The 22,376-nt window shown below is 48.0% G+C and overlaps 1 protein-coding gene across 1 annotated transcript in view; it reads left to right on the forward strand.

Moving 5' to 3' along the window:
* The first annotated feature begins 379 nt into the window (after positions 1-379).
* The window catches only part of SH3BGRL2 (SH3 domain binding glutamate rich protein like 2), a 61,587-nt gene continuing 39,590 nt past the window's right edge, over positions 380-22,376 (forward strand). The window contains exon 1 of the mRNA XM_054162548.1: positions 380-535. Within this exon, the coding sequence (XP_054018523.1) occupies positions 491-535 (45 nt within the window). The 5' untranslated portion in view covers positions 380-490. The remainder of the gene's footprint in view (positions 536-22,376) is intronic.

A 22,376-nucleotide genomic window follows, 5' to 3' on the forward strand; every position in this document is an offset into this window, starting at 1 on the left:
CACCGGGGCCAGCTTGACCTGCGGGCAGCACACCTGGAGTGTGGCACGAACAACATCTTGGCGTTTCAGCTGCGAAGGGTAGCACTTGGCAGCCCCGGGCGCTGGGGCCGCGGCGGTTTGGGGCGGGCAGGCTGCAGACGTAGCCCGGTCTTGCCGGTGAAACGCAACCTGCCGCTCCCCATTAGGCGCAGAACTACAGCGCCCGTCGGCCCCTGCGCGCCGCCCCCACCTTTCCCGCCTCCCGCCGTTATCTCCTGTCAGCCGGGAGCCGGACCCGGCGCGCCCGAGCCGGGCTGCCGCCGCAGGCAAGGAGGCTGCTGCAGGTGCCGGCCGCCCTCAGAGGGGCGGCAGCGGAGTGGAGTCCAGCGGCCTTGTCCCCGTCCCCGTCCCTCTCCCCGTCCCGTGCGTGGGAGCGGCGTTCCCCGCAGCCTCGCTGCCCCGTCCCGTCCGGTCCCGTCGCCGCCGCGGCGGCGCGGCTCATGAGGTGAAGATGGTGATCCGCGTCTTCGTCGCCTCCTCCTCGGGCTCGGTGGCGGTGAGTGGGGGAGGAGGGCGAGCGGCGGGATGGAGGGAGAGGAGCGGGGCACGGGGGCCGCCTTGGCCAGGGCTCAGCCTCCGGGGCCGGGGATAGCGCCCGGCGAAGCTGCCCGGGGGGTGTCCGCCGCCGCTCGCCGTCCCCGCGGCTTGGCGAGCCTACCCTCGGCGCCCGCACCTCGCCCCGCACACCGCCGCGGAGCCGGGCGTCAGCGGGCTGCGGGGACAGGCGGCTCTGAATTTGCCGGGGCAGCGTGTGCCGTGGGGTGAAAAAACAACCCCCAACTTTCCTCGCTTTCCCCCCTCCTGAAAGGCCGCCGAAGCTTCACTTGTTCGTAAATTGCCTTTGGCAGACCAAGCCCTCCTGAAACCTCTTTGTCGGGAACGAATACTGGGTGCGCTTAAAGGGTCTTAAAGATGGTTAAGCTGGGCTAAACTTGCCCAGATTTTGGGAGGGAGCTTAGCACCTCGGTGCAGAGGGAGATCACCCTGAGACACGCTGAACCCAGTCAGATGCTGTACCTTGGTGCCTGCCAACTACTGCAGGCTTAAATAATAAATTAAAGGAGAGCCTGGAGACAAACTTCAGGCCACTAACATCTCTCTGGAAAAGGTACAACTCCTTTCAAACTCGGTTTTGAAAGACATCACTGTGTCCTCTGCTTAATTGAAGCTCTTATAGCTTTCTCTTGTTGAATTAATAATGCATGTGACCTGTGAATTCCTATTTTTTCATATAAGGTGGCAGTTCTGATTTCCATTAAGGCAATTTGAGCGTAAGTGTTCGACTGAATTTGTTCTTTAATGAGAAAACATCAGAAGGATTTCGAGATAATTGCTATTCTTTATGCTCCAGCAGTGAAGGCAGCAGCATTTTTGGCATCGGGGAAAGGTGTAGCACGGTATTTTCCTGTCCAGAGATTTATTGCCTGTTCACCTACTTCAGCCTTTTACTGTGTGGTGCTTGTTTTCAGTTCAGTGGCATGGTGACAGGTATGTGTTCTGATACGTTTTGGCAGGAAGTGTTCAAAATGCTTAGTGGCTGTATTACAGCTAATAAAAACTAATTATCCATTTCAGTGGCCAACTGAGTAAACACAGAGCATCTTCAGAACTCTATAATCCGTGTTCATCGAGCATCCATAATAGAAACATCTTCTCCCTGGCTTGGGCAGCTGGTTCATGCTGTGGTAGCTCAGTATTGCTAAGTTTACTTTGTGTTTCATCCTTTAGAGCTTGAACAATAAAATATAGGGGTTTTTTTGTTTAGGGGTTTTTTTTTTTGGTGGTTTTCTTTTTTACTGTGGAAGAGGGGAGAAAGAGCCACATAACTAGGTCACCCAAATCTCCTGTTCTGACCAGTCTGCAAATAGGTTATTGATGGGAGTTTTTGATTCTGTCCTCTCCTATCTCTGTCTCTGCCTGCAAGGTACATATCCTGTGGCAACAGCAATTTAACTCTCTTCACTATCTGTTAACCCAGCAAACCAAATCTGAGGTTGATAAGCAGCTTAATTTGCACATCAGTTCATTTTGCTGACTTCATTTCTGGGTTGAACAAGAAGATGGCACATAATACAGATAACAGTTTGCATACTTTCTTCATCTAGACAGCAGCATGCCCAATTACAACCTAGCCAGAAAAGAACAGACAATTTAGTCATTGAAGGTACTGTTATACAGCACCAGAGTTGTGACAAGTCTTTTCTGTCAGTTTATCTGTGTTATCACAGCATTCATGAACTTTTTATATGGGCTAGGTTTCTGCTGTGCTCAGTTTTGCATCAGAGGCTTTTTTTTCCTGTGGGCTTTGAAGGGAGTGCCCATAGAGGGACCTCGACCGACTGGACAGATGGGTGGAGTCCAGTGGGGTGGCATTCAACAAGTCCAAGTGCCAGGTGCTGCACTTTGGCCATGGCAACCCCATGCAGAGCTACAGGCTGGGGTCAGAGTGGCTGGAGAGCTCCCAAACAGAGAGGGACCTGGGGGTGCTGATTGACAGCCACCTAAACACAAGCCAGCAGTGTGCCCAGGTGGCATCCTGACCTGCATTAGGAATACTGTGGCCAGCAGGAGCAGGGAAGTCATTGTGCCCCTGTACTCTGCATTGGTTAGGCCACACCTTGAGTATTGTGTCCAGTTCTGGGCCCCTCAGTTTAAGAAGGATATTGAGACACTTGAATGTGTCCAGAGAAGGGCAACGAGGCTGGGGAGAGGCCTTGAGCACAGCCCTGTGAGGAGAGGCTGAGAGAGCTGGGATTGTTTAGCCTGGAGAAGAGGAGGATCAGGGGTGACCTCATTGTTCTCTACAACTACCTGAAAGGTGGTTGTAGCCGGGAAGGGGTTGGTCTCTTCTCCCAGGCAACCAGCACCAGAACAAGAGGACACAGTCTCAAGCTGTGCCAGGGGAAGTTTAGGCTGGAGGTGAGGAGAAAGTTCTTCACTGAGCGAGTCGTTCGTCATTGGAATGTGCTGCCCAGGGAGGTGGTGGAGTCACCATCCCTGGAGGTGCTCAAGAGGGGATTGGATGTGGCACTTGGTGCCATGGTTTAGTCATGAGGTCTGTGGTGACAGGTTGGACTCAATGATCTTTGAGGTCTCTTCCAACCTTAGTGATACTGTGAGGCTGTGATCCTGGCTAAGTAATTGAGGACAATGACAAATAAAAAATTATTGTCATCTGGAGAAAAGAGCAGTTCCTGAATTGAAGGACCCCAAACATGAAAGTTTTAAACTTATTTTCATCCTCCTAGAACTAAACAGTAGTGAAAGCAAACAGAAGATGTTTGAGTCATGCAATTGTTTGTCATCTCCTCCAGCTGCCAGCACAACTATGTCAGCTACTTTTTGGGATCCTGTGCACATCATGAGACAGGATTGATTTCCTTGTCCAGAGAAATGAGTATCCCTTAGGCATCCTATTCTGTATCCTGATAAAAACAGCATTTAGTTTCCACCTGTAGGCTCCTGCTTGTGAGAGAGATGTGGCTGATCTGACCTCCTGTCCTCTGACCAAGAATGTCTACATGTAGTACTTTCTGGTAAACTAAAAGCAATGTCATAGTGAATCATCGAATCATCTCACTGGAGATCCTTTGTTAAGTTGCTCCTTATTTTGAAAATGAAGGTCCATCACATCTCATCTCTAGAGTAAGATTTGGTTTTGTTACCTCACCAGCAGTGTGCTGTTAAAGCAGGGACACTTCACAGAATCACAGAACGCAGAATGTCAGGGCTGGAAGGGACCTCAAAAAGCTCATCCAGTCCGACCCCCACTGCCAGAGCAGGATCACCTAGAGCAGATCACACAGCAACATATCCAGGCAGGTCTTGAATATCTCCAGAGAGGGAGACTCCACAATCCCCCTGGGCAGCCTGATCCAGTGTTCACTCACCCTCACAGGGAAAAAAACTTTCCTCATGTTTCTGTGGAACTTCCTCTGCCTCAGCTTCCACCACTGCCCCTTATGCTGGCATTGGGCATCCCCCAGCAGAGCCTGGCTCCAGCCTCTTGGCACTCACTCTTTACATCTTTATAAACATGAATGAGGTCACCCCTTAATCTCCTCTTCTCCAATCTAAAGAGCCCCATCTCCCTCAGGCTTTCCTCATAAGGAAGATGTTCCACTCTCCTAATCATTTTTGTGTCTCTGTGCTGGACTCTTTCAAGCAGTTTGCTGAGGTCCTTCATGAACTGAGTGGCCCAGAGCTGGACACGATATTTCAGATGTGGCCTCACCAAGGCAGAGTAGAGGGGGAGGACTACTAACCACAGCCCTTCTAATCCACCCCACAATGGCATTGGCCTGCTTAGCCACAAGAGCACAAATGCTTATGGTCAACCTCCCATCCACTAGGACCCCAAGGTCCTTTTCCCCTTCACTGCTCTCCCACAGGTCAGTCCTCTTTCCTCTGTGCCTGGAATAAGACTGGGCTGCCTTTGGCAGGGAGAGAGGGATGAAGGCAGTGATTTGTTTAAATAAAAATAGACTCACAGAAACAGAGAATTGTTTAGTTTGGAAAAGACCTCTAAGATCATTGAGTCCAACTGTCAAGACCACCATGGCCATTGCCATGTCACAGTATCACAGTATAACTAAGGTTGGAAGAGACCCCAAGGATCATCAAGTTCAACCTGTCTCCACAGACCTCACAACTAGACCATGGCACCAAGTGCCACATCCAATCCCCTCTTGAACACCTCCAGGGACGGTGACTCCACCACCTCCCTGGGCAGCACATTCCAATGACGAACGACTCGCTCGGTGAAGAACTTTCTCCTCACCTCAAACCTAATCTTCCCCTGGCACAGCTTGAGACTGTGTCCCCTTGCTCTGGTGCTGGGTGCCTGGGAGAAGATACCAACCCCTTCCTGGCTACAACCACCTTTCAGGTAGTTGTGGAGGGCAATGAGGTCACCCCTGAGCCTCCTCATCTCCAGGCTAAACAACCCCAGCTCCCTCAGCCTCTCCTCACAGGGCTGTGCTCAAGGCCTCTCCCCAGCCTTGTTGCCCTTCTCTGGACACGTTCAAGTGTCTCGATGTCCTTCTTAAACTGAGGGGCCCAGAACTGGACACAGGACTCAAGGTGTTTCCTAACCAGTGCTGAGTACAGGGCACAATGACCTCCCTGCTCCTGCTGGCCACACTATTCCTAGTGCAGGCCAGGATGCCATTGGCCTTCTTGGCCACCTGAGCACACTGCTGGCTCATGTTTTACACGTCCACGTGTTTCTTGAACTCCTCTACCTCCCTGGGTAACCTATTCCAATGCCTGACTGATATGCAGCAATTCCCTCATGTAAACTGGTGAAAGAACAATTATAATGAGCTAAACTCTTTACAAATGTCTCTTCTAGACCCCTGAGAGGTTAATGGTGTAATTTTTGTTGTTCTAGACCCCAAGAGGTAAATAGTAGCAACTATTTGGTGGGTTTGTTTCTCTTTTTTCTTCTTTTCTTTAAATAAAACTTGCCAGTATAAAAACTTCATGACCTATAAAGAGCTCACAGATTCCAAAGCCTTGTCATCTTCAGTGGACTAGAAACGCTGTGTCCAGCAGGAGCAGGGAGGTGATTGTGCCCTGGTACTGACGTCTGGGGAGAGCCCACACCTTGAGTAGTGTGTCCAGTTTTGGGCACCACAATACAGAAGAGATGTGGAGGTGCTGGAGCCAGTGCAGAGGAGGGCAAGGAAGGTGGGAAAGGCCTGGAGAATAAATCTGATGAAGAGCTGGGGATGGTTAGTTTGAAGAGGAGGAGGCTGAGAGGAGACCTCATTGCTGTCTACAACTCCCTGAAAGGAGGTTGTGTACAGGCTGCTGCTGGTCTTTTCTCACAGGTAATTAGTGATAGAACAAGAGGGAATGGCCTCAAACTGTGACTGGGTAGGTTTAGACTGGACATTAGGAGACATTTTTTGATGGCAAGAGTGGTCAGGCCTTGGAGTGTACTGTCCAGGGAGGTGTTGAGTCCCCAAGTCTGGATGTGTTTAAAGGTGGTTTGAATGTGGTGCTGGGGGCTATGGTTTAGGGGTGAAGCTTGTAGAGTAGGGTTGTGGGTTGGACTTGGTGCTCCTGAGGGTCTTTTCCAAGCTGAATGTTTCTGTGATTTCTGTGACTGGGGGTTTATTTGTATGGATGCTGTAGAGCAGTTCCTGATACCTGGTGGGGAGGGAGGAGAGAGAGGCATTGTGCCTGTGTGTACATTTGTAAATAACCTCGTGTTGTTTTAAGCTTGCTTTAAGCACGGGAATTCTGTGACCAGGCAGGCAGGCATGTTTTGGCAAGTCTTGCAGTCTCCTGCTTTTTCTGACCTGAATTTCTACTCACTGGTAAGCTGAGTCTCCAGTTCCAAGCACTTCTTTGTGGGACCGGGGAGGCAGGCTTTTCTACTCCTCCCTGATAAGGACAATCGGTGTCCTTTTGTTCTCTGGAGAAAGGCTACTTTAAAAATCAGTTGTTTACTTTTCTCCCTCAGCAGTGCTTCGCTGTTTTCAGGAGGTAGTTCATGTCCTCGTTTTTGACCAAATCACTCCAAGGTGGCTGTGATTAAATCGGTTTCGCCTTTTCCAGTCCATCAATCAAAACCTAACTCTTGTGCTACTGTGCCGTGTATTGACTCAGGTGAATGATTGGCACTGTCCAGTCACAGGAAAACGGCAGTAGGAGCTGAGTAACTAGCACTGTGCCTGGAATTCCTTTTTGTCTGGGTATGCCAAAACAGAGGAGACCTCTTGCAGGCAGAGGAGTGCAAATCGATCAAGTAAGGGGAATGTCATTGAAGAGCTTGCAAGTAACAGAGAAACTTGAAACAAGTGACTCACTTGTACTTTCTCCTCTGTGGTAACATTTCTTCCCTTGGAGTCTGAGCTGTTAAGCTGAACAGATAGCCTAGGGGAGCTGCTGAAATAGTGAACAACAGATAGAATATCCTCTGACCAGTGAGAGAGATGTGAAACACTTTCCCATTTGTGTGCTCATGAGATGTGAAAAAGACATAACTGAAATTCATTGATTCACAGAATCATAGAATGGTTATGGTTGGAGGGGACCTTAAAGATCATAGTATCATAGTATCAGTCAGGGTTGGAAGGGACCACAAGGATCATCTAGTTCCAACCCCCCTGCCATGGGCAGGGACACCCCACACTACATCAGGCTGGCCACAGCCTCATCCAGCCTGGGCTTAAACACCTCCAGGGATGGGGCTGATACCACCTCCCTGGACAACCCATTCCAGGGCTTCACCAATCTCATGGGGAAGAACTTCCTCCTCACCTCCAGCCTGAATCTCCCCACCTCCAGCTTCATTCCATTCTCCCTAGTCCTATTGCTACCTGAGATCCTGAGCAGTCCCTCCCCAGCCTTCTTGTAGCCCCCTTCAGATACTGGAAGGCCACAATGAGGTCACCTCAGAGCCTTCTCTTTTCCAGACTGAACAGCCCCAACTCCTTCAGTCTGTCCTCATAGGAGAGGTGCTCCAGCCCTCTGCTCATCCTCGTGGCCCTTCTCTGGGCACCTTCCAGCACCTCCATATCATCTAGTTGAAACCCACATGTAGGGAGACCTTCCTCCAGACTAAGTTGTTCAAGTCCTCATCCAACCTGGTCTTGAACACCTCCAGAGAGGGGGACATCCACACCCTCTCTGGGCAACCTATTTCAGTGTTTTACCACCCTCACTGTAAAGAATTTCTTTTGACTATCCTTTCTGAATCTACCATCCTCAAGCTTCAATCCATCCCCTTTCGTCCTATCATTACAATTGACTCCATTTAAGTCCATTAATCCCATTCCACAAATTAATTCCATTTAGACTGCAAGGGCAAGTGCTACTCAGCCTCTGAGAACGTGTTTAAGGGGACAGGAGACTTTGGGAGGAACAGCACCACCCTGCAGTGAGTTTTAAATGAGCAAAACTTGGAGTTTGATTCTTGCTACAGAAGAGGATTATGGATTGTTGGTGAGGAAGCTTGATAAGATAGGTGGAGTTATAGTTCCATTGTTTCTGTAGCAAATATTGATTCAATGAGAAGAAAGCTCTGCTGTTGTTTAAGCATATTGTGTGGAGGTCACCCAAGCTGGAATTTTTGTTTCATCACAGCATAAAAGATCAGAATGTCAGAACAGCAGCAGTCGTGTTCGCTTGGCTCACCTGTCGGTGGGCAGTGGACTGCAGACAAACACAATGCTGGAGTTCTAAAGGCTGAGCTTGTCTCCCAGCCACAATAATCAATCTGCACTCCACCTTTGTTTGTACAAAGGCACTGTGGCTCTACATTTCTCATAGCCCATCTCAGGAAGAATGTGCTTCTTGTTGAGAGGTGTGGAATGTACTGACTTACAGAATGCTGGGATGTGTCCAGAGAAGGGCCACGAGGAGGAGCAGCGGGCTGGAGCACCTCTCCTATGAAGACAGACTGAGGGAGTTGGGGCTGTTCAGTTTAGAAAAGGGAAGGCTCTGAGGAGACCTAATTGTGGCCTTCCAGTATCTGAAGGGGGCTCCAAGAAAGCTGGGGAGGGACTTTTGAGGGTGTCAGGGAGTGATAGGACTGGGGGGAACGGAACAAAGCTAGAAATGGATAGATTCAGATTGGATGTTGGGAAGAAATTGGAGGGACATTGGTTTTAAACTGGAGCAGGGGAAATTTAGGTTGGACATAAGGAAGAAGTTCTTTACAGTGAGAGTGGTGAAATACTGGCACAGGTTACCCAGGGCCTACATGGTGTCATGAACAGGAGGACCGTTTCTGACCTTTGATCACAATTGCAGCTGTAATAAAATTTCCAAGGAGGCACTGTGCTGCCTGGGTTTCTGAGGACTGTTTGGAGAGTGTGTTTTGACTCTCCACATACCTATCTGAACGGGAAATGTACAAGAAATATGCAGGAATGTGGTTCACTAACAGCTATGTAGTGACAGAATCACAGAATCAACCAGCTTGGAAGAGACCTCCAAGATCATCCAGTCCAACTGATCACCCAACCTTATCTAATCAACTAGACCATGGCACATCATCATTAAAGATTTGGAACATATTCACATGGGCTGGAGAGAGTGAAATGAATGTGCTGCCCAGGGAGGTGGTGGAGTCACCATCACTGGAGGTGTTTAAGAGACTGGATGGGGCAATTGGAGCCATGGTTTAGTTGATTAGATGGTGTTGGGTGATAAGTTGGATGTGATGATCTTGAAGGTCTTTTCCAACCTGGTCTATTCTATTCTATTCTATTCTATTCTATTCTATTCTATTCTATTCTATTCTATTCTATTCTATTCTATTCTATTCTATTCTATTCTAAATGTATAGGTTGGCCTGGATGATCTTGAAGGTCTTTTCCAACCTGGTCTATTCTATTCTATTCTATTCTATTCTAAATGTATAGGTTGGCCTGGATGATCTTGAAGGTCTTTTCCAACCTGGTCAATTTGATTCTATTCTGTTCTGTTCTATTCTATTCTAAGTTTAGAGGTTGGCCTGGATGATCTTGAAGGTCTTTTCCAACCTGGTCTGGTCTATTCTATTCTATTCTATTCTATTCTAAATGTATAGGTTGGCCTGGATGATCTTGAAGGTCTTTTCCAACCTGGTCAATTCGATTCTATTCTGTTCTCTTCTATTCTATTCTAAGTTTAGAGGTTGGCCTGGATGATCTTGAAGGTCTTTTCCAACCTGGTCTATTCTATTCTATTCTGTTCTATTCTAAATGTATAGGTTGGACTGGATGATCTTGAAGGTCTCTTCCAGCCTGGTTGATTCTGTGCTTCTAAATGAGTAATAAAATGCAACTTGTTCATTTTGAGAAGGTTTTGCCCTCTGTTTTTCTACAGACTATAGCTGTGTCAAAGTGCAAGTCCGTGGGTGGGCATGCTTCAGTGATGGTGACCTATCCTTCTTACACTTCTAACCCTATCATCAAGCCTAGGAGTTCTTTTCCCTCACCCTAGTTATAGTGTCAGCTATCACAGGAGGTCAGGTCTAAGGGGACTTAATGTGCATGGAAGACAGTTCCAAAGGAAGTCCTTCACCCAGAGAAAGCAAAATTAAAAATGTAATGATATGGTCTTGGTTTAGAACACAATATTAGTTGGAACAAAAATATTATTTAGAGCAGAAAATATTATTTGGGTTACAGAGACACTGAAGGTGGTGTGCTGGGAACGAGCCCAAAAAGGCATCCAAACAACTTGGGTCAGAGTGGCTGGAGAGCGGCCAGGCAGAAAGGGACCTGGGGGTGCTGGTTGACAGTAGGATGAACATGAGCCAGCAGTGTGCCCAGGGGGCCAAGAAGGCCAATGGCATCCTGGCCTGCATCAGGAGTAGTGTGGCCAGCAGGAGCAGGGAAGTCATTGTGCCCTGTGCTCAGCACTGGTTAGGCTACGCCTTGAGTCCTGTGTCTAGTTCTGGGCTCCTCAATTTAAGAAGGATATTGAGACTCTTGAATGTGTCCAGAGAAGGGCAACAAAGAAGGGAGGGGTCTGGGCCACAGCCCTGTGAGGAGAGGCTGAGGGAGCTGGGGTTGCTTAGCCTGGAGAAGAGGAGGCTCAGGGGAGACCTTCTTGCTCTCTACAACTACCTGGAAGGAGGTTGTAGCCAGGTGGGGGTTGGTCTCTTCTCCCAGGCAAGCAGCACCAGAACAAGAGGACACAGTCTCAAGCTGTGCCAGGGGAGGTTTAGGCTGGATGTTAGGAAGAAATTCTTCCCAGCAAGAGAGATTGGCCATTGGAATGTGCTGCCCAGGGAGGTGGTGGAGTCACCATCCCTGGAGGTGTTCAAAATAAGACTGGCTGAGGCACTTGGTGCCATGGTTTAGTTGATTAGATGGTGTTGGGTGATAGGTTGGGCTTTATGATCTCAAAAGTCTTTTCCAACCTGGCTGATTCTGTATTTTCTGTTATTTTTTAAATTTCATTAATAAGGAAAAGGATTGAAGTAACAACTAACTTGCATGTAATTTATTAGTGCAAATTACACTTGGGATTACTTTTTGGTGTGTTTTTTTTTATTTCCCACATTTTTTGGGGTGTGAAATGAAAATTAAATTGGGCACATGTCTCACCTGCCTGTTTTCTTCAAGGGTGTGACCTAGGAGGAAAGGCAAGGAGTGAAGCATATGCCAGTCTTTGGTTGTCCCCACTTCCTTGTCTGGCACCAGTACACCAACATAGAAACTGCCACATCTACAGCTGTCACTGTCACATTGTTTTCTGCCAAGGTTGCTTCTGCAGAGAGAGGCTCCAGCAGAGGGACAAGGCTGGTAGCTCTCATGCTGTAACAGACTGGGTCGCTGCAACTGGTCGCTGCAGTGCTGCCTGAACTGGAGATCTTGGTACCAGCAACTTTAATCTGGTGAAATTCAAATTGAAAGCAGTGGTTATTTCCATGTGCAGCCTACTGCAGGCTGGGTGTCTGGTTTCTTGTCACTAGAAACATTGCTCTGCCAAGGGACATTCACAGAATCATAGAACTGTTAGAATTGGAAGGGACCTCAAGGATCAGCCAGTTCCAACCCCCCTGCCATGGGCAGGGACACCTCACACTACAGCAGGTTGCTCACAGCCACATCCAGCCTGGCTGCAAATACCTCCAGGCATGAGGCTTCCACCACCTCCCTGGGCAGCCTGTGCCAGGCTCTCACCACCCTCATGGGGAAGAGCTTCTTCCTAACATCCAATCTCAATCTACCCATTTGTAGTTTTGTTCCATTCCCCCCAGTCCTATCACTCCTTGACTTTCTTGTTGCCCCCTTCTGATACTGGAAGGCCACAATTAGGTCACCTCAGATCCTTCTCTTCTCCAGACTGAACAGCCCCAACTCCCTCAGTCTGTCTCCATAGGGGAGGAGCTCCAGCCCTCTGATCATTCTTGTGACCCTTCCCTGGACACCTTCCAGCACCTCCAGATCCTTCCTGTAATAGGGGCTCCAGAACTGGATGCAGTACTCTGGGTGGAGTCTCACCAGAGCTGAGCAGAGGGGCAGAATCACCTCCCTTGCCCTGCTGGCCACACTTCTCTTGCTGCAGCCCAGGCTCTGCTTGGCTCTCTGAGCTGCAAGTGCTCACTGCTGGCTCCTGTTGAGCTTCTCCTCCCCCAGCACCCCCAGGTCCTTTCCTTCAGGGCTGCTCTCAAGCCAGTCCCTGCCCAGCCTATATCAGTGCTTGGGGATGAACTGAATTCCATTATGTTTGGGCATCACAGAACTGCTTTCCCAAAATCTGTTTGACTGTTCTTCTGTAAACTCTAGTCAGATATTCACTTCCTCTCCAAGGAAGTTTTTTTTTGTCCTAAAGAAGTCTTATTTGGGCAAAATATGCTAAGCACCAGTGATTTTCTTTTTTTATAGTTTAGCTAAGAATCTGTGTTAAAAAAAAAGGCTACTCCAAGTTGAATTCAGGTCACTGCTGGACTAATGTGAATCCTGTGATCTGCAGTCATTTACTGAGATGGTGGTGTCTGGTGGGAGTGAGTTCATGTAAGGTGTGATCCAAAGCTTATTGAAATTGGTGAAAACATCTTCACTGACTCTCTGGGCTTTCATCCAAGCCAACTGGCTTCCATGCTCACCACTGAACCTCAGTGGTGTCTCATGTGTGTGAAAAGTTCAGAGCTCTGATAATGTGTATTGTTCTAAATGTTTTATTCATGCATGTAAATGGTGCAATGCTGCTGGCTCCAACTAGGAATGGCTTGAGTACTGTCTGCAGACATAATGTGTCCTCATTAGCAGAGAGGAGAAATGAACCTCAGGATATAATCTTCTACCAAAAATGAAAGAACTGGTTTGTGGAAGGGTTCTATTAGACTTCCAAGCTTCTGTCTTTGGGCAAACCATGGCAAGATTGCTCAGGGCCACATCAGGTTTGACCTTGAATGTCTCCAGGGTTGGGGATGTCTCCAGGGATGGAAACTTGTTTTACCCTCTTCCTCTCTCTGTTCTGAGAAGGCATGGTGCAAATGTTTGGGGGAGAAAAACCAGTCCAGTGTAGCAACATTATCAGTAGGTCTGCCTTTGGGACAGGCCACCTCAGCAGGGGCTGGAGATCATTTTCTTGTTCTTTCCTGTGGGAAGGGTCAGAAGCCTATAAAAACAATAACCTGTGGTTAAAATAAGTCCCAAATAGGTCTTCATGGGAGATGAGGCCGACTCACAAGCCACATTCTAGGCAAGAGAGTTGAGGTTCCTGGATCTCCACCAGTCTGGTAGACAGTTTAATGTTTGGATAAGGTATACAAAAGATAATTAACACTTTGCAAGTCCCTTAACTTGGTAGATTCCATTCTTGGCAAGGGGATGGTTCTGACCTGTGACAGTCGATGGAAACCGTCTGCAGTTAGCTGCAGTAGCTGGGAAGGACTTGAATTGCTCGGAGGCCAGGAGATTGTTTCCTTGATCTTCTCTCCTGGGGTTGGTGTGTTGTTTAGTCATCACCTGTTGGATGGGCAGACAGAGTCAATTCAGAAACCTAAGTCATTGTTGACTCTTCATTTCTAAAAGCAAACATCAGATTCATTTTAGCTGGACTCATGTAGGTGAGCAGAGAGTGACCTGATCTTTTGAGGAAGTTGTTGTTGAACTTCAGATGCTTTGACTTGGGAGGAAGGGCTGACTGAGACAGAAACATCCTGCAGGCACCTCATTTAACACACTGTGTTTTATAGCCAGAGTGCATGGATTCAAGCCCTCCTTTCTTGTAATTCTTGGGCTTTAGACCTCCACCTGTAAAGCCTTTTGGGGTGAAACATTTGATTCTTCTATTCAAGGTTGTAGCAGTCCTTACAATCAGGTGTGCCACTTTAAAGCTTACTTAGTACCATGCTAAAAGAGCTGAGTCTAAAGCTGGTGGATGTATCCTTTTTCTGGAGTGAGAAGAGCTATAGTGATGAAGAAGGTTCAACAAGACCAAGGGCAGGGTCCTGGCAATTCCAGGCACAAATCCAGGCTGGGCAGTGACTGGCTGGAAAGTAGCCCTGAGGAGAGAGACTTGGGGGTACTGGTGGAGGAGAAGCTCAACAGGAGCTCTCAGTGTGCACTTGCAGCCTGAAAGCCAATCAGATCCTGGGCTGCAGCAAGAGAAGTGTGGCCAGCAGGGCAAGGGAGGTGATTCTCCCCCTCTGCTCAGCTCTGGTGAGACCCCACCTGGAGTACTGCACCCAGTTCTGGAGCCCCTATTGCAAGAGGCGTATGGTCGTCCTGGAAGGTGTCCAGAGAAGGGCCACAAGGATGAGCAGAGGGCTGGAGCACCTCTCCTGTGAGGACAGACTGAAGGAGTTGTGGCTGTTCAGTCTGGAGAAGAGAAGGCTCTGAGGTGACCTCATTGTGGCCTTCCAGTATCTGAAGGGGGCTACAAGAAGGCTGGGGAAGGACTTCTCAGGCTCTCAGGTAGTGATAGGACTAGGGGGAATGGAATGAAGCTGGAGGTGGGGAGATTTAGGCTGGATGTGAGGAGGAAGTTCTTCCCCATGAGAGTGGTGAAGCCCTGGAATGGGTTGTCCAGGGAGGTGGTTGGGGCCCCATCCCTGGAGGTGTTTGCAGCCAGGCTGGATGTGGCTGTGAGCAACCTGCTGTAGTGTGAGGTGTCCCTGCCCATGGCAGGGGGGTTGGAACTAGATGATCCTTGTGGTCCCTTCCAACCATTGCTGATACTATGATACTATGAACCTTCTTAAAAGAAATAATTTCTGTCTCTTTAAGGAGGGAAGAGAAAACCAACTGGATTTTGCAACAGTAAATGAGCCTATTCAGTCTAAATTTAATATTATACTTCACTATGAAATAACTGAATTTGGCAGAGAGGAAGGGGAATAACTCACTTGCTAGCTTATTCATGAAGAGGAGCTCTTAGGAGATGTATGGTGTTCAGTGACTCAAGTTACTCATCAATAACAGCATGCCCTTGCGTTGTTGCCCATCTCCCTTGGGTAACACAGACCTTGTCTTGACATTTAAGGGTTCCAGGATTTGTTGTTGATAGCTTTGCCCTCTTACTTCTTGATAACTCATCCCCAGCATTCCTGTAAGACAATATGGAAAACTGCAATAGGATGTTTCTCATTTTACTGTGAGGAATACAGAATTAGCCAGGCTGGAAAAGACCTTCGAGATCATCAAGTCCAACCTGTAAGGAATAGAATAGAATAAACCAGGTTGGAAGAGACCTTCAAGATCATCATGTCCAACCCCTCAACCAATCCAACCCACTGAAACAACTAACCCATGGCGCCAAGCACCCCATCAAGTCTCCTCCTGAACACCTCCAGTGATGGTGACTCCACCACCTCCCCAGGCAGCCCATTCCAATGGGCAATCACTCTCTCTGTACGGAACTTCATCCTAACATCCAGCCTGAACCTCCCCTGGCGCAGCCTGAGACTGTGTCCTCTTGTTCTGGTGCTGGCTGCTTGGAGAAAAGACCAACCTCTGCCTGTCTACAACCTCCCTTCAAGGAGTTGAGAGCAATGAGGTCTCCCCTGAGCCTCCTCTTCTCCAGGCTAAGCAACCCCAGCTCCCTCAGTCTCTCCTCACAGGGCTGTGTTCCAAGCCCCTCACCAACTTTCTTGCCCTTCTCTGGACTTGTTCCAGCAAGTCAACCTCCTTCCTAAACTGAGAGGCCCAGAACTGGACACAGGACTCAAGGTGCAGCCTAACCAGTGCAGCATACAGGGGCAGAATGACCTCCCTGCTCCTGCTGGCCACACTGTTCCTGATGCAGGCCAGCCATCTCCCATACCACATCACCTATCACCCAACAGCATCTAATCAACTAAACCATGGCACCAAGGGCCTCATCCAGTCTTATTTTAAACACTTCCAGTGATGGTGACTCCACCACCTCCCTGGGCAGCACATTCCAATGGCCAATCTCTCCTTCTGGGAAGAATTTCTTTCTACCATCCAGCCTAAACCTCCCCTGGTGCAGCTTGAATAAATCTGCAGAGATTAATGCCTGGGAGTGACCTTTGCATATGTATCAACCTACCTTTAGGTTTGAATATACATATGTAGATGTGTGTTTTTGCATACACACATATTGATGTATTTATCTCTCTAGTGTGTGTATTATGTATATTATATCTGTATATATGTCACTGTGTGTATGTTTCTTAACCTTGGAATCACTGATAGATGCTAATTGTCTCTTGGTAAAAATAAACCACTGATTTTTGCATCTCCAGAAAAGAAATCAAGGTAGCATCTTTATGCCTCACACTGGCTGCTCAAGATATGGCAGCATCTGTTGGGACCCTGTCAGAAATAACTGCTCCTACAGCAAGAGCTCCATTCACAGAATTGTCAGGGCTGGAAGGGACTTCAAGGATCATCCAGTTCCAACCCTCTGCCATGTAGATACTTCCCACTAGATCAGATTGTCCAGAGCCACATCCAGCCTGGCCTTCAAAACCTCCAGGGATGAGGCTTCCACCACCTCCCTGGGCAACCTGTGCCAGTGTCTCACCACCCTCATGGGGAACAACTTCTTCCTAATGCCTAATCTAGATCTCCCCTCCTCTATCATGGATCCATTTCTCCTAGACCTATCTCTTCTATGGCACTACACTGGCCTAAGAAGTCTACATTTCTATTTGACAAAATGCATGCTTGAAATGGTATTTCTGCTACAGATACATCAACTCCAACCTATCACCCATCACCATCTAATCAACTAAACCATGGCACCAAGCACTCCATCCAGTCTCTTCCTAAACACTTCCAGTGATGGTGACTCCACCACCTCCCTGGGCAGCACATTCCAATGGCCGAGCTTCCTATGAAGAACTTCTTCCTACCATCCAGCCTAAACCTCCCTTGGCACAGCTTGAGACTGTGTCCTCTTGTTCTGCTGCTGCTTGCCTGGGAGAAGAGACCAACCCCCACCTGGCTACAACCTCCTTCCAGGTAGTTGTAGAGAGCAAGAAGGTCTCCCCTGAGCCTCCTCTTCTCCAGGCTAAGCAACCCCAGCTCCCTCAGCCTCTCCTCCCAGGGCTGTGCTCCAGACCCCTCCCCAGCTTTGTTGCCCTTCTCTGGACATGTTTGAATATCTCAACATCTTTCCTAAGCTGAGGAGCCCAGAACTGGACGCAGGACTCAAGGTGTGGCCTAACCAGTTTTGAGCACAGGGCAGAATGACCTCCCTGCTCCTGCTGGCCACACTGTTCCTGATCCAGGCCAGTGGCCAAGATTGATTGTTTTTCTTTTTCTTTTAAAGAAGGCTGGGGCCCCAGTGGCTAGAACCAAAGACCAGAGAAGCTTTGGGCAGCCTGAAAGATCTCAGGTATTCACAAAGCATATTCTGGGCTATCAAAAACTTTTGCTGATGGAGCCATCCTGCAGGAGCAGAATAATTCATTTCAAAACACTAACAATTCAAACCCTAGCTGGCAGCTAAGTTCTTTCAACAGATAGATGCCTTTGTTTGTAATTTACCATATGTTTCAGGAGAGTGGTTAAAAAGAAAGTGTTATTTTCAGTGTTATTTTCCATGGGAAACTTCTCAAATATGCCAGAGAATAATTTAAATCTCCTGTTTGCCATTCTGCATTTAAGCTCTCCTGATCCTATTCTCTCTTTTGTCACAGTGGCATATTTATAGCAAGTGTTTTGCATGATGAAAGGAACCCTTTCAACAAGCAGCATCTCTCTTTTCCAGAATGTATACCACACATAAATACAAGCATGAGAACTGCAACCCTTATTAATTCAGCTGCTTTTTAGTACCTCCTCATCACATGCAAGTCGTTCTCTGATCTCTGTGCCATGTTACATTTATTCATATGTTTAATGCTTTGGATTTCTCTGAGTTATTTGAGTCTGAAGAATAGCCTTTGCTTCCCAGTGTAGTCCCAGTTCAGCAAGGTGGTTGAGAAGTGTCCAGTTCTAAACTGTTGGAAACTCAGAACTCAGTCCTGCAGAGGTGAACAGAAAGTTGATCTCTGAATCAGCGTTAGGAGAGCAGGAGGTAGTTTGGTGTCTTGCACATGGAAGTCTTAGAAACATAGAATCAGCCAGGTTGGAAGAGGATTCCAAGATCATCCAGTCCAACCTATCACCCAGCCCTATCCAATCACCTAGACCATGGCACTAAGTGCCTTATCCAGGCTTTTCTTGAAGATCTTCAGTGATGGTGACTCCTGGGAGGTGGCCCATTCCAAGAGCAAATCTCTCTTTCTATGAAGAACTTCTTCCTAATATCCAGCCTGAACCTCCCCTGGCACAGCTTGAGACTCCGTCCTCTTGTTCTGGTTGCCTGGGAGAAGAGACCAACCCCCACCTGTCTACAACCTCCCTTCAGGTAGTTGTAGACAGCAATGAGGTCTCCCCTGAGCCTAGTCTTATAGTGCTGCAGGCAAAACTCTGCAGGCATGGCAGGATATCCCTTTGTTGGTATTGGTGAATCAGGCTTGCCTGGTAGAATTGTGGTTTTGTGGAGGGAAGGAAAGCATGCTAACCATGTTTTGTTTGTTCATTTTCTTCAAACATGTTAAACATTTGGTCATTGTTTATACCTTGCTGAAATAGCACTGAAGAGAGCAGTTTTAGAAGCAGACTCTGGAAAGCAAAGCAAATGCTGTAATACTTACGTGAGTCAGCAGTGTGCCCTGGCAGCCAAGAGGGCAAACAGCATCCTGGGATGCATCAAACACACCAGCTGGCCAAAAGAGGTGATTGTCCTGGTGTATCTTTAGTGTTGGTGTGGTCTCACCTTGAGTTGAGTACTGTGTGCACTTCTGAGCCTCACAGTTGAAGCATGTTGTGAAGATCTTTGAATGTATTCAGAGGAGAGCAGCAATGCTGGTGAAAGGGCTGGGAGGAATGGCCAGTGGGCAACAGCTGAGGAGGCTGGGCTTGTCCAGTTTGGAGTAAAGCAGTCTGAGGGATCACCTCATTGCTCTCTGCAGCTTCCTCAGCAGGAGAAGTGGAGAGGGAGGTGCTGATCTCTTCTCCCTGGTGTCCAGGATGCCTGATAGCTGTGTAGGGGAGGTCCAAACTTGATGTTAAAGAAGTATTTCTTTAAAGGGTGGTCAAACACTGGCCTGGGCTTCTTAAAGAGGTAATTGATGTCCCAAGTCTGTCAGGTCTTTTGGACAATGCCCTTAATAACATGCTTGAACTTTTGGTGAGCCCTGACTTGCTCAGGCAGTTAACTAGAATTATGGAATCATTAGGGTTGGAAGGGACCTCAAGGATCATCCAGTTCCAAGCCCCCTGCCATGGACAGGGACACCTCACATTACATCAGGCTGCTCACAGCCACATCCAGCCTGGCCTTAAAATCCTCCAGAGATGAGACTTCCACCACCTCCCTGGGCAACCTGTGCCAGTCTCTCACCACCCTCATGGGGAAGAACTTCTTCCTAACATCCAATCTGAATCTACCCACTTCTGTTTCTGATCATTGTAGGTTCCTTCCAAATGAATTTATTCCATTCAAAAGTCTGCAAAGAAAAAGAAGACTTGAGAAACAAAGCAGAACAAAAATTCACACACATTTCCTATTATGTAACATGTTTATCACCTCAGCTTTGAAGATGGTGACACACAATCATCTTCTTTTTGTGTGTGTGTGTGTGACATGGTGAGTCAGCAGAGTGCTGTGAACTAGTTCTGTGTGTTTATCATCACATTGTTTTGTCACAATGAATAAAGCATCCCCAGCTGTATTTTCTGTGCTTGCTGCCAATAAGACATGAAAGCAAATTTCTTGACAATAATTAAAATAAAGGCTCCTCTTTCTTCACTCTCCTTAGCTTTAAGCATCAAAGGCTTATGGGTTGCACTTGCTGATCCTGAGTGGCTTTTCCAACCTGACTGAGGGAATGATGGGGACAGACTGAGGGAACTGGGGCTGTTCGGTCTGTAGAAGAAAAGGCTCCGAGGAAACCTGATTGTGGCCTTTCCAGTATCTGAAGGGGGCTACAAGAAAGCTGGGGAGGGACTTTTGAGGGTGTCAGGGAGTGATAGCACTGGGGGGAATGGAGCAAAACTAGAAGTAGGTAGATTCAGATTGGATGTGAGGAGGAAATTCTTCCCCATGAGGGTGGTGAGAGACTGGCACAGGTTGCCCAGGGAGGTGGTGGAAGCCTCCTGCCTGGAGGTGTTTGCAGCCAGGCTGGATGTGGCTGTGAGCAACCTGCTGTAGTGTGAGGTGTCCCTGCCCATGGCAGGGGGGTTGGAACTGGCTGAGCCTTGGGGTCCCTTCCCACCCTAGCAATTCTCCTTTAAGCATCAAAACCTAGGGGCATGGGAGTATTTATCTGCTAGAATGGATAAAAACACCTAGCACAGGAAGTAATTAGCCTTATTTCATCTGGGTGGGGCCCAAGTTCTGTTATCTCAAGATATTAAGTCCCACTGGCCACCTTCTACCTTACTCAAGAGGCTGCACCCGCTCTGTATTTTGTCACTCAGGACCCAGTTACACCCAGCTGGAGCTCCAGCCATTTGTGAAACAAGACCTTGTTGATAAAGAATGTGGATGCCACATGCAGCAGAGTCTCCTTATATTATGGTAGAGTTTTTAAGGCTGAGGGAGCTGGGGTTGGAGAAGAGGAGGCTCAGTGGAGACCTTATTGCTGTCTGCAATTTCCTGAAGGGAGGTTGTAGCCAGGTGGGGGTTGGTCTCTTCTCCCAGGCAGCCAGCACCAGAACAAGAGGACACAGTCTCAAGCTGTGCCAGGGGATATTTAGGCTGGATGTTAGGAAGAAATTCTTTACAGAAAGAGAGATTGGCCATTGGGATGTGCTGCCCAGGGAGGTGGTGGAGTCACTGTCCCTGGAGGTGTTTAAGAGGAGGCTGGATGAGGCACTTGGTGCCATGGTTTAGTTGATTAGATGGTGTTGGGTGATAGGTTGGACTTGATCTCAAAGGTCTTTTCCAGCCTGGTTAGTTCTATTCTACCCTACCCTACCCCTACCCCTACCTCACCCTACTCTATTCTACTCTGTTCTATCAAACTCTAGGACTGCAGTAGTGCCTAGCCCAGCAGTGGCATACAGTGTTTCATGGAGAGCCCTTTAGCCACTTACACACAAGATCTGATCCATATTTCTCCCAGACAGCCACCGATCCCTGTCCATGAATTTTGAGAGTCCAAACCCTTTGGACACTTGGAAAAGAAAGAAATTTTACTTTACCCTAAGAAAGTCAAAGCTTGCACTTATTTGTTTTCTCATCCTGAGGGATAAGAGGTATTATGAGACTGAAATAGAATGGAATGGAATGGAATGGAATAGACCAGGTTGGAAGAGGCCTTCAAGATCATCGAGTCCAACCTATCATCCAACACCACCTAATCAACTAACCCATGGCACCAAGCACCTTCTCAAGTCTCCTCCTGAACACCTCCAGTGATTGTGACTCCACCACCTCCACGAGCAGCCCATTCCAATGGGCAATCACTCTCTCTCTGTGTAGAACTTCTTCCTCACCTCCAGCCTAAATATCCCCTGGCGCAGCTTGAGACTGTGTCCTCTTGTTCTGGTGCTGGTTGCCTGGGAGAAGAGACCAACCTCTGCCTGTCTACAACCTCCCTTAAGGTAGTTGTAGAGAGCAAGAAGGTCTCCCCTGAGCCTCTTCCTCTCCAGGCTAAGCAACCCCAGCTCCCTCAGCCTCTCCTCACAGGGCTGTGTTCCAAACCCCTCAACCAACTTTGTTGCCCTTGTCTGGACTCGTTCCAGCAAGTCAACCTCCTTCCTAAACTGAGGGGCCCAGAACTGGACACAGGACTCAAGGTGTGGCCTAACCAGTGCAGTGGCCAAGGAATTTGAAAAAAACAAGCTTGTGAAAAAGAAAAGGAAACCCAAGTTGTCAATACTTGCATTATTTTCTCCTGACAGCTACTGTCCACCCAGCACAGATGTGTCATTCTGCCAGCTGCAGGTACACACACCCCTGATAATGCACTTTAAAATCCCAGCAGTGGCAGCCCTGCCACTCATTGAGAATTTGCTGTGCTAAGTTTTTACAGCTATTTGCAGGTTCTCCCAGCAGTAAAGGAAAAAACCAAAACCCAAACAGGAAAGTGCTTTTGTGGCTCTAGACAAATGCCATATCTCAGATACAAGTGGCCTGTATTACCTCAGACTTCTGTCAGCATGTTTTTGTAAGGCTGGTGTGATGAATTTTGTTGTGCTCTAAACCACAGCAAACTGCCACTGCTATTATTCAGGTCAATAACAAAATTACCTTGGACTCACCTGGGAGCAGAACAGGGTTTCTAACTTCATTAACAAATGTCAACCTTGCTTTTCTTTCAACAAATACAACCACAGCCCTGTAGCTCCTTTGAGAGTTGGAGTCATGCAGTCTGGAGACGAGAAGGCCCTGAGGAGACCTCATTGTGGCCT

Source organism: Dryobates pubescens, chromosome 6 (genome assembly GCF_014839835.1).
Source record: "Dryobates pubescens isolate bDryPub1 chromosome 6, bDryPub1.pri, whole genome shotgun sequence".
Taxonomy (NCBI): Eukaryota; Metazoa; Chordata; class Aves; order Piciformes; family Picidae; genus Dryobates; species Dryobates pubescens.